General features: G+C 48.2%; 1 protein-coding gene across 1 annotated transcript in view; it reads left to right on the plus strand.

Moving 5' to 3' along the window:
* Positions 1-12,683, plus strand: part of LOC110517917 (multiple PDZ domain protein) — a 114,871-nt gene extending 102,188 nt beyond the window's left edge. Inside the window, exons 38-40 of the mRNA XM_090188576.1 lie at positions 7,005-7,108; positions 8,685-8,808; positions 10,751-12,683. Of these exons, the coding sequence (XP_090044702.1) occupies positions 7,005-7,108; positions 8,685-8,808; positions 10,751-10,897 (375 nt within the window). The 3' untranslated portion in view covers positions 10,898-12,683. The remainder of the gene's footprint in view (positions 1-7,004; positions 7,109-8,684; positions 8,809-10,750) is intronic.

Genomic DNA, 12,683 nt, shown 5'->3' on the forward strand with positions numbered 1-12,683 from the left:
CACTGTGGTTGTCTACTGCTCCAGTCTCTACACTGTGGTTGTCTACTGCTCCAGTCTCTGCACTGTGGTTGTCCACTACTCCAGTCTCTGCACTGTGGTTGTCTACTACTCCAGTCTCTGCACTGTGGTTGTCCAGTACTCCAGTCTCTACACTGTGGTTGTCCAGTACTCCAGTCTCTACACTGTGGTTGTCCAGTACTCCAGTCTCTACACTGTGGTTGTCCAGTACTCCAGTCTCTACACTGTGGTTGTCCAGTACTCCAGTCTCTACACTGTGGTTGTCCAGTACTCCAGTCTCTACACTGTGGTTGTCCAGTACTCCAGTCTCTACACTGTGGTTGTCCAGTACTCCAGTCTCTACACTGTGGTTGTCCACTACTCCAGTCTCTACACTGTGGTTGTCTACTGCTCCAGTCTCTGCACTGTGGTTGTCTACTGCTCCAGTCTCTACACTGTGGTTGTCTACTACTCCAGTCTCTACACTGTGGTTGTCTACTGCTCCAGTCTCTACACTGTGGTTGTCCAGTACTCCAGTCTCTACACTGTGGTTGTCCAGTACTCCAGTCTCTACACTGTGGTTGTCCACTGCTCCAGTCTCTACACTGTGGTTGTCCACTACACCAGTCTCTACACTGTGGTTGTCTACTGCTCCAGTCTCTACACTGTGGTTGTCCAGTACTCCAGTCTCTACACTGTGGTTGTCCACTACTCCAGTCTCTACACTGTGGTTGTCCAGTGCTCCAGTCTCTGCACTGTGGTTGTCCAGTACTCCAGTCTCTACACTGTGGTTGTCCAGTACACCAGTCTCTGCACTGTGGTTGTCCACTACTCCAGTCTCTACACTGTGGTTGTCCACTACACCAGTCTCTACACTGTGGTTGTCCAGTACTCCAGTCTCTACACTGTGGTTGTCCAGTACTCCAGTCTCTACACTGTGGTTGTCTACTACACCAGTCTCTACACTGTGGTTGTCTACTGCTCCAGTCTCTGCACTGTGGTTGTCTACTGCTCCAGTCTCTGCACTGTGGTTGTCCACTACACCAGTCTCTGCACTGTGGTTGTCTACTGCTCACCAGTCTCTGCACTGTGGTTGTCTACTACTCCAGTCTCTACACTGTGGTTGTCTACTGCTCCAGTCTCTGCACTGTGGTTGTCCACTACACCAGTCTCTGCACTGTGGTTGTCTACTGCTCCAGTCTCTACACTGTGGTTGTCTACTACTCACCAGTCTCTGCACTGTGGTTGTCTACTACACCAGTCTCTGCACTGTGGTTGTCTACTACACCAGTCTCTACACTGTGGTTGTCTACTACACCAGTCTCTACACTGTGGTTGTCCACTACACCAGTCTCTACACTGTGGTTGTCTACTACACCAGTCTCTACACTGTGGTTGTCCACTACTCACCAGTCTCTGCACTGTGGTTGTCTACTACACCAGTCTCTGCACTGTGGTTGTCCAGTGCTCCAGTCTCTACACTGTGGTTGTCTACTGCTCCAGTCTCTACACTGTGGTTGTCTACTGCTCCAGTCTCTGCACTGTGGTTGTCCAGTGCTCCAGTCTCTGCACTGTGGTTGTCCACTACTCCAGTCTCTACACTGTGGTTGTCTACTGCTCCAGTCTCTGCACTGTGGTTGTCCAGTGCTCCAGTCTCTGCACTGTGGTTGTCTACTGCTCCAGTCTCTGCACTGTGGTTGTCCACTACTCACCAGTCTCTGCACTGTGGTTGTCTACTGCTCCAGTCTCTGCACTGTGGTTGTCCACTACTCACCAGTCTCTGCACTGTGGTTGTCTACTGCTCCAGTCTCTACACTGTGGTTGTCCACTACTCACCAGTCTCTGCACTGTGGTTGTCCACTACTCACCAGTCTCTGCACTGTGGTTGTCTACTACACCAGTCTCTGCACTGTGGTTGTCCAGTGCTCCAGTCTCTACACTGTGGTTGTCTACTGCTCCAGTCTCTACACTGTGGTTGTCCAGTACTCCAGTCTCTGCACTGTGGTTGTCCACTACTCACCAGTCTCTGCACTGTGGTTGTCCAGTGCTCCAGTCTCTACACTGTGGTTGTCCACTACTCACCAGTCTCTGCACTGTGGTTGTCTACTGCTCCAGTCTCTGCACTGTGGTTGTCCAGTACTCCAGTCTCTGCACTGTGGTTGTCCACTACTCACCAGTCTCTGCACTGTGGTTGTCTACTGCTCCAGTCTCTGCACTGTGGTTGTCCAGTACTCCAGTCTCTGCACTGTGGTTGTCCACTACTCACCAGTCTCTGCACTGTGGTTGTCCAGTGCTCCAGTCTCTACACTGTGGTTGTCTACTGCTCCAGTCTCTACACTGTGGTTGTCCACTACACCAGTCTCTGCACTGTGGTTGTCCACTACTCACCAGTCTCTGCACTGTGGTTGTCCACTACACCAGTCTCTGCACTGTGGTTGTCCACTACTCCAGTCTCTGCACTGTGGTTGTCCACTACACCAGTCTCTGCACTGTGGTTGTCCACTACTCACCAGTCTCTGCACTGTGGTTGTCCACTGCTCCAGTCTCTGCACTGTGGTTGTCCAGTACTCCAGTCTCTGCACTGTGGTTGTCTACTGCTCCAGTCTCTGCACTGTGGTTGTCCAGTACTCCAGTCTCTGCACTGTGGTTGTCTACTGCTCCAGTCTCTGCACTGTGGTTGTCCAGTACTCCAGTCTCTGCACTGTGGTTGTCCACTGCTCCAGTCTCTGCACTGTGGTTGTCCAGTACTCCAGTCTCTGCACTGTGGTTGTCTACTGCTCCAGTCTCTGCACTGTGGTTGTCCAGTACTCCAGTCTCTGCACTGTGGTTGTCTACTGCTCCAGTCTCTGCACTGTGGTTGTCCAGTGCTCCAGTCTCTACACTGTGGTTGTCCAGTGCTCCAGTCTCTACACTGTGGTTGTCTACTGCTCTAGTCTCTGCACTGTGGTTGTCCACTACTCCAGTCTCTACACTGTGGTTGTCCACTACTCACCAGTCTCTGCACTGTGGTTGTCCAGTGCTCCAGTCTCTACACTGTGGTTGTCCACTACTCCAGTCTCTACACTGTGGTTGTCTACTGCTCCAGTCTCTGCACTGTGGTTGTCCACTACTCACCAGTCTCTGCACTGTGGTTGTCTACTGCTCCAGTCTCTACACTGTGGTTGTCCAGTGCTCCAGTCTCTACACTGTGGTTGTCTACTGCTCCAGTCTCTGCACTGTGGTTGTCCAGTGCTCCAGTCTCTACACTGTGGTTGTCCACTACTCCAGTCTCTGCACTGTGGTTGTCTACTGCTCCAGTCTCTGCACTGTGGTTGTCTACTGCTCCAGTCTCTGCACTGTGGTTGTCCACTGCTCCAGTCTCTACACTGTGGTTGTCCAGTGCTCCAGTCTCTACACTGTGGTTGTCTACTGCTCCAGTCTCTGCACTGTGGTTGTCTACTACTCCAGTCTCTACACTGTGGTTGTCTACTGCTCCAGTCTCTGCACTGTGGTTGTCCAGTGCTCCAGTCTCTACACTGTGGTTGTCCAGTACTCCAGTCTCTGCACTGTGGTTGTCCACTACTCACCAGTCTCTGCACTGTGGTTGTCCACTGCTCACCAGTCTCTGCACTGTGGTTGTCTACTGCTCCAGTCTCTACACTGTGGTTGTCTACTGCTCCAGTCTCTGCACTGTGGTTGTCCACTACTCACCAGTCTCTGCACTGTGGTTGTCCACTGCTCACCAGTCTCTGCACTGTGGTTGTCTACTGCTCCAGTCTCTACACTGTGGTTGTCTACTGCTCCAGTCTCTGCACTGTGGTTGTCTACTGCTCCAGTCTCTGCACTGTGGTTGTCTACTACTCCAGTCTCTGCACTGTGGTTGTCTACTGCTCCAGTCTCTGCACTGTGGTTGTCTACTGCTCCAGTCTCTGCACTGTGGTTGTCTACTGCTCCAGTCTCTGCACTGTGGTTGTCCAGTGCTCCAGTCTCTCTCCAACTATATGTGTGTTTCAGGGGGGGTTGGGTATGTTGTTATATGTAATATATATGTCTGTACAGTATGTTGTTATATGTGTGTTTCAGGGGGGGTTGGGTATGGTGGTACAGTATGGTGTTATATGTGTGTTTCAGGGGGGGTTGGGTATGGTGGTACAGTATGGTGTTATATGTGTGTTTCAGGGGGGGTTGGGTATGGTGGTACAGTATGGTGTTATATGTGTGTTTCAGGGGGGGTTGGGTATGGTGGTACAGTATGGTGTTATATGTGTGTTTCAGGGGGGTTGGGTATGGTGGTACAGTATGGTGTTATATGTGTGTTTCAGGGGGGGTTGGGTATGGTGGTACAGTATGGTGTTATATGTGTGTTTCAGGGGGGGTTGGGTATGGTGGTACAGTATGGTGTTATATGTGTGTTTCAGGGGGGGTTGGGTATGGTGGTACAGTATGGTGTTATATGTGTGTTTCAGGGGGGGTTGGGTATGGTGGTACAGTATGGTGTTATATGTGTGTTTCAGGGGGGGTTGGGTATGGTGGTACAGTATGGTGTTATATGTGTGTTTCAGGGGGGGTTGGGTATGGTGGTACAGTATGGTGTTATATGTGTGTTTCAGGGGGGGTTGGGTATGGTGGTACAGTATGGTGTTATATGTGTGTTTCAGGGGGGGTTGGGTATGGTGGTACAGTATGGTGTTATATGTGTGTTTCAGGGGGGGTTGGGTATGGTGGTACAGTATGGTGTTATATGTGTGTTTCAGGGGGGGTTGGGTATGGTGGTACAGTATGGTGTTATATGTGTGTTTCAGGGGGGTTGGGTATGGTGGTACAGTATGGTGTTATATGTGTGTTTCAGGGGGGGTTGGGTATGGTGGTACAGTATGGTGTTATATGTGTGTTTCAGGGGGGGTTGGGTATGGTGGTACAGTATGGTGTTATATGTGTGTTTCAGGGGGGGTTGGGTATGGTGGTACAGTATGGTGTTATATGTGTGTTTCAGGGGGGGTTGGGTATGGTGGTACAGTATGGTGTTATATGTGTGTTTCAGGGGGGGTTGGGTATGGTGGTACAGTATGGTGTTATATGTGTGTTTCAGGGGGGGTTGGGTATGGTGGTACAGTATGGTGTTATATGTGTGTTTCAGGGGGGGTTGGGTATGGTGGTACAGTATGGTGTTATATGTGTGTTTCAGGGGGGGTTGGGTATGGTGGTACAGTATGGTGTTATATGTGTGTTTCAGGGGGGGTTGGGTATGGTGGTACAGTATGGTGTTATATGTGTGTTTCAGGGGGGTTGGGTATGGTGGTACAGTATGGTGTTATATGTGTGTTTCAGGGGGGGTTGGGTATGGTGGTACAGTATGGTGTTATATGTGTGTTTCAGGGGGGGTTGGGTATGGTGGTACAGTATGGTGTTATATGTGTGTTTCAGGGGGGGTTGGGTATGGTGGTACAGTATGGTGTTATATGTGTGTTTCAGGGGGGGTTGGGTATGGTGGTACAGTATGGTGTTATATGTGTGTTTCAGGGGGGGTTGGGTATGGTGGTACAGTATGGTGTTATATGTGTGTTTCAGGGGGGGTTGGGTATGGTGGTACAGTATGGTGTTATATGTGTGTTTCAGGGGGGGTTGGGTATGGTGGTACAGTATGGTGTTATATGTGTGTTTCAGGGGGGGTTGGGTATGGTGGTACAGTATGGTGTTATATGTGTGTTTCAGGGGGGGTTGGGTATGGTGGTACAGTATGGTGTTATATGTGTGTTTCAGGGGGGGTTGGGTATGGTGGTACAGTATGGTGTTATATGTGTGTTTCAGGGGGGGTTGGGTATGGTGGTACAGTATGGTGTTATATGTGTGTTTCAGGGGGGGTTGGGTATGGTGGTACAGTATGGTGTTATATGTGTGTTTCAGGGGGGGTTGGGTATGGTGGTACAGTATGGTGTTATATGTGTGTTTCAGGGGGGTTGGGTATGGTGGTACAGTATGGTGTTATATGTGTGTTTCAGGGGGGGTTGGGTATGGTGGTACAGTATGGTGTTATATGTGTGTTTCAGGGGGGGTTGGGTATGGTGGTACAGTATGGTGTTATATGTGTGTTTCAGGGGGGGTTGGGTATGGTGGTACAGTATGGTGTTATATGTGTGTTTCAGGGGGGGTTGGGTATGGTGGTACAGTATGGTGTTATATGTGTGTTTCAGGGGGGGTTGGGTATGGTGGTACAGTATGGTGTTATATGTGTGTTTCAGGGGGGGTTGGGTATGGTGGTACAGTATGGTGTTATATGTGTGTTTCAGGGGGGGTTGGGTATGGTGGTACAGTATGGTGTTATATGTGTGTTTCAGGGGGGGTTGGGTATGGTGGTACAGTATGGTGTTATATGTGTGTTTCAGGGGGGGTTGGGTATGGTGGTACAGTATGGTGTTATATGTGTGTTTCAGGGGGGGTTCGGTATGTTGTTATATGTGTGTTTCAGGGGGGGTTGGGTATGTTGTTATATGTGTGTTTCAGGGGGGGTTGGGTATGGTGGTACAGTATGGTGTTATATGTGTGTTTCAGGGGGGGTTGGGTATGGTGGTACAGTATGGTGTTATATGTGTGTTTCAGGGGGGGTTGGGTATGGTGGTACAGTATGGTGTTATATGTGTGTTTCAGGGGGGGTTGGGTATGGTGGTACAGTATGGTGTTATATGTGTGTTTCAGGGGGGGTTGGGTATGGTGGTACAGTATGGTGTTATATGTGTGTTTCAGGGGGGGTTGGGTATGGTGGTACAGTATGGTGTTATATGTGTGTTTCAGGGGGGGTTGGGTATGGTGGTACAGTATGGTGTTATATGTGTGTTTCAGGGGGGGTTGGGTATGGTGGTACAGTATGGTGTTATATGTGTGTTTCAGGGGGGGTTGGGTATGGTGGTACAGTATGGTGTTATATGTGTGTTTCAGGGGGGGTTGGGTATGGTGGTACAGTATGGTGTTATATGGGGTACAGCAGAAGACACCGTTTCAATATGGATTAATAACGTCTCGTTGATCTTCAGGTGCTGACTACAGGGTCGGTGGATGAGGACTGTGGAGGAGGACAGGGTCAGAGGGATGTAGGGCTCCCCTCCACAGGATCAGCTACCCTACACAACAACATGAGGTAGGACTCTGCTGCTATCGCATGTTATAAAGAGGGAGAAGGTAGAGGAGGCTGAGGACAGGGAGAGGGAGAGGGGGAGGAGGCTGAGGACAGGGAGAGGGAGAGGGGGGAGGCTGAGGATAGGGAGCTAGGGAGGAGGCTGAGGACAGGGAGAGGGAGAGTCGGTAGAGGAAGCTGAGGACAGGAAGAGGGAGAGTCGGTAGAGGAGGCTGAGGACAGGGTCAGGGAGAGGGGGGTGTAGGTAGAGGAGGCTGAGGACAGGGTCAGGGAGAGGGGGATGTCGGTAGAGGAGGCTGAGGACAGGGAGAGTAGGTAGAGGAGGCTGAGGACAGGGAGAGGGAGAGGGGGCTGTAGGTAGAGGAGGATGAGGACAGGGTCAGGGAGAGGGGATGTAGGTAGATGAGGCTGAGGACAGGGCCAGGGAGAGGGAGAGGGGGCTGTAGGTATAGGAGGCTGAGGACAGGACCAGGGAGAGGGGATGTAGGTAGAGGAGGCTGAGGACAGGGCCAGGGAGAGGGAGAGGGGGCTGTAGGTATAGGAGGCTGAGGACAGGACCAGGGAGAGGGGGATGTAGGTATAGGAGGCTGAGGACAGGACCAGGGAGAGGGGGATGTAGGTAGAGGAGGCTGAGGACAGGACCAGGGAGAGGGGATGTAGGTATAGGAGGCTGAGGACAGGACCAGGGAGAGGGGGATGTAGGTAGAGGAGGCTGAGGACAGGACCAGGGAGAGGGGATGTAGGTAGAGGAGGCTGAGGACAGGACCAGGGAGAGGGGATGTAGGTATAGGAGGCTGAGGACAGGGCCAGGGAGAGGGAGAGGGAGAGTAGGTAGAGGAGGCTGAGGACAGGACCAGGGAGAGGGGATGTAGGTAGATGAGGCTGAGGACAGGGCCAGGGAGAGGGAGAGGGGGCTGTAGGTATAGGAGGCTGAGGACAGGACCAGGGAGAGGGGATGTAGGTATAGGAGGCTGAGGACAGGACCAGGGAGAGGGGGATGTAGGTAGAGGAGGCTGAGGACAGGACCAGGGAGAGGGGGATGTAGGTAGAGGAGGCTGGGGACAGGGTCAGGGAGAGTAGGTAGAGGAGGCTGAGGACAGGGCCAGGGAGAGGGGATGTAGGTATAGGAGGCTGAGGACAGGACCAGGGAGAGGGGGATGTAGGTAGAGGAGGATGAGGACAGGGTCAGGGAGAGGGGGATGTAGGTAGAGGAGGCTGAGGACAGGGTCAGGGAGAGGGGGCTGTAGGTAGAGGAGGCTGAGGACAGGGTCAGGGAGAGGGGGATGTAGGTATCCTCTCCACAGCATCAACTACCCTTCACAACAACATGAGGTGGTTATGTACTGCTGTTTATAAATGTTTAGCTCCATAACACATTGATTCTCAACTATTTTGTCCCTCGGGGCCACCGTACAGCAACATTTTAACACTTATTTAATCAATGCTGTTATAAAAAATGGTCACATGGCAGACAGTTTGTTTAACACTTTTCACAACTGCAAAATGTTTGGTATGAGCCGTTGCCATAGAGAACTGCAAATCTGACATGTTGTTGTTGTTGTTGTTATATCTCCCACAGTCCCCAGTTTTATAGAACCATCAGTCTGGACAGAGGAGCTCTGGGTCTAGGCTTCAGTATAGTAGGAGGGTTCAGCAGTCCCCACGGAGACCTGCCCATCTACGTCAAAACTGTCTTCGGAAAGGTAACTGTCTATTTCATTTAGAACGGGAACGCAGGCCTCTATTTCATTTAGAAAGGAAACAACAGGACTCTATTTAATTTAGAAAGGGAACACAGACCTCTATTTCATTTAGAAAGGTAACACAGGCCTCTATTTCATTTAGAAAGGGAACAACAGGCCTCTATTTCATTTAGAAAGGTAACTGTCGATTTCATTTAGAAAGGTAACACAGGCCTCTATTTCATTTATAAAGGGAACAACAGGCCTCTATTTAATTTAGAAAGGGAACAACAGGCCTCTATTTCATTTAGAAAGGTAACTGTCGATTTCATTTAGAAAGGTAACACAGGCCTCTATTTCATTTATAAAGGTAACACAGGCCTCTATTTCATTTAGAAAGGTAACACAGGCCTCTATTTCATTTAGAAAGGTAACACAGGCCTCTATTTCATTTATAAAGGTAACACAGGCCTCTATTTCATTTAGAAAGGTAACTGTCTATTTCATTTAGAAAGGTAAGACAGGCCTCTATTTCATTTAGAAAGGTAACTGTCGATTTCATTTAGAAAGGTAACACAGACCTCTATTTCATTTATAAAGGTAACACAGGCCTCTATTTCATTTAGAAAGGTAACACAGGCCTCTATTTCATTTAGAAAGGTAACACAGGCCTCTATTTCATTTAGAAAGGTAACTGTCGATTTCATTTAGAAAGGTAACTGTCGATTTCATTTAGAAAGGTAACACAGGCCTCTATTTCATTTAGAAAGGTAACTGTCTATTTCATTTAGAAAGGTAAGACAGGCCTCTATTTCATTTAGAAAGGTAAGACAGGCCTCTATTTGATTTAGAAAGGTAACTGTCTATTTCATTTAGAAAGGTAACACAGGCCTCTATTTCATTTAGAAAGGTAACACAGACCTCTATTTCATTTAGAAAGGTAACACAGGCCTCTCTTCCATTTAGAAAGGTAACACAGGCCTCTATTTCATTTTAGAAAGATAACTGTCTATTTCATTTAGAAAGGTAACTGTCTATTTCATTTAGAAAGGTAAGACAGGCCTCTATTTCATTTAGAAAGGTAAGACAGGCCTCTATTTCATTTAGAAAGGTAAGACAGTCCTCTATTTGATTTAGAAAGGTAACTGTCTATTTCATTTAGAAAGGTAACACAGGCCTCTATTTCATTTAGAAAGGTAACACAGGCCTCTAAGGTAACACATTATTTTAGTCCTCAATGTCAATTCAATATACCTATCATTCTACTGTAAATTCCTTGTTTCTTACAACTACCAGTAGAAACTCAACAACCAGTAGAAACTCAACAACCAGTAGAAACTCAACAACCAGTAGAAACTCAACAACCAGTAGAAAGTCAACAACCAGTAGAAACTCAACAACCAGTAGAAACTCAACAACCAGTAGAAACTCAACAACCAGTAGAAAGTCAAACAATGCAGCTGTGTTTGATGCCGTGGTGATTGATGCAGTGTCTCTCTGTCTCTCCCTCTGCATCTGTCTCTCCCTCTGCATCTGTCTCTCCCTCTGCATCTGTCGCTCCCTCTGCATCTGTCTCTCCCTCTGCATCTGTCTCTCCCTCTGCATCTGTCTCTCCCTCTGCATCTGTCTCTCCCTCTGCATCTGTCTCTCCCTCTGCATCTGTCTCTCCCTCTGCATCTGTCTCTCCCTCTGCATCTGTCCCTCTGTCTCTGCATCTGTCTCTCCCTCTGCATCTGTCCCTCTGTCTCTCCCTCTGCATCTGTCCCTCTGTCTCTGCATCTGTCTCTCCCTCTGCATCTGTCCCTCTGTCTCTCCCTCTGCATCTGTCTCTCCCTCTGCATCTGTCTCTCCCTCTGCATCTGTCTCTCCCTCTGCATCTCCCTCTCCCTCTGCATCTGTCTCTCCCTCTGCATCTGTCTCTCCCTCTGCATCTGTCTCTCCCTCTGCATCTGTCTCTCTCCAGGGAGCAGCGATTGAGGACGGCCGGCTGCAGCGCGGGGATCAGATCATCGCTGTGAACGGTCACAGTCTGGAGGGGGTCACCCACGCCGGCGCCGTCGCCATACTGAAGAGGACCAAGGGAACTGTAGTCCTCACCGTACTCTCCTGAGTGTCAGTCCTCACACAACCAACCGTCTGTCGCCCTTTGATGATGTCATCAGCAGACTACATCAGGGTTGTGTTCATCAGGAAACAGACAAAACAGGGAGGGACTGTCTGAACTTTTTTTTTCAATAAGGAACATTCATTTATGTGTTCTGTTGCAAAACGTTTTGCTACGGTGTGTGTGCGCGTGTAATGAACACGACCCTGTTTATCTCTAGAAGGAGGTGAAGATTCTCACAGAAGAATGTCTTCTATATGTCCTCCTAGATGTAACTGGTTCTCATTGTAACAAAACTATGAACCCTGTAATGCATGTCTATGTGTCTGTGTACATCAATATGGACCTCATCATACCAGACTACTGACTACTCACATCACTGTCTCCTTCTAAATGCACCTCATCATACCAGACTACTGACTACTCACATCACTGTGTCTCCTTCTAAATGCACCTCATCATACCATACTACTGACTACTCACATCACTGTCTCCTTCTAAATGCACCTCATCATACCATACTACTGACTACTCACATCACTGTGTCTCCTTCTAAATGCACCTCATCATACCAGACTACTGACTACTCACATCACTGTCTCCTTCTAAATGCACCTCATCATACCAGACTACTGACTACTCACATCACTGTCTCCTTCTAAATGCACCTCATCATACCAGACTACTGACTACTCACATCACTGTCTCCTTCAATATGGAACTCGTCATACCAGACTACTGACTACTCACATCACTGTCTCCTTCTAAATGGACCTCATCACACCAGACTACTGACTACTCACATCACTGTCTCCTTCTAAATGGACCTCATCACACCAGACTACTGACTACTCACATCACTGTTTCCTTCTAAATGCACCTCATCATATCAGACTACTGACTACTCACATCACTGTGTCCTTCTAAATGCACCTCATCATACCAGACCACTGACGACTCACATCACTAACTAACACACTCTAATGACGCAAGAACAAATGTGGCAATAGATGCCAAGACTCTTCGCCAATCTTTCATATTGGCGTTTAGGTGTAGAATTTACATTCTAATTAAGAATTCAAAATGGGAGCCTTTCTCTCTCTCTCTCTCTGTGTTTCGTTAGTTGCTACCTGAACTACATGAATAGGATACGGTTTATTTCTTATTTCATTACGTAACTTCATACTTCGATCATGTTCATGAATGTTATTTTAATGTGACTGTTGTTGTAACCATTTATTTATTCTGTTTTATATGTTGCCTGTAGGAAGGCCTACTAACCTGTACTTTTGTTTTATTATTTAATATGAATGTCATTTAGAAAGAAACTATTACAGTTTTACGAGATGAATTTTCTACAGTATAGATAGAATATTGGTATTTTAAGCTCTTCGGCTGCTAATACTGAATACTTAATGTTTTGTAGTTTACTGATATACTGCCAGCTTACTATAGCTACAGCTGTTACTAATGCTATATACAGGCTGGATGACAAGGTGCCGCGTGCATCGATGAGGCAGAAGGTCACGTGGTGTTATGATTCTGAACGGTCCGATACCCTAGCAACAATGACAACAAGCCGCCACGTGGGGAATCGTAGGTGGCTCGTTTCAGCTCGTTCTATCTTGTTGATACCATGTTTTGTTTTGAGGTGTTTTGACTCATTTCACGTTTGTGCTAATATAGCGAAACATCATCTAGCTAGCTAACCAACAACTGTAAGGATGTATTTGTGACAACAATTGCTCATTGTGTAAATGTATTTATGTTTTCAATAAAAAAGTTTACAACA

Source organism: Oncorhynchus mykiss, chromosome 10 (genome assembly GCF_057628025.1).
Source record: "Oncorhynchus mykiss isolate SJ-2025 chromosome 10, ASM5762802v1, whole genome shotgun sequence".
NCBI classification, from domain to species: Eukaryota; Metazoa; Chordata; class Actinopteri; order Salmoniformes; family Salmonidae; genus Oncorhynchus; species Oncorhynchus mykiss.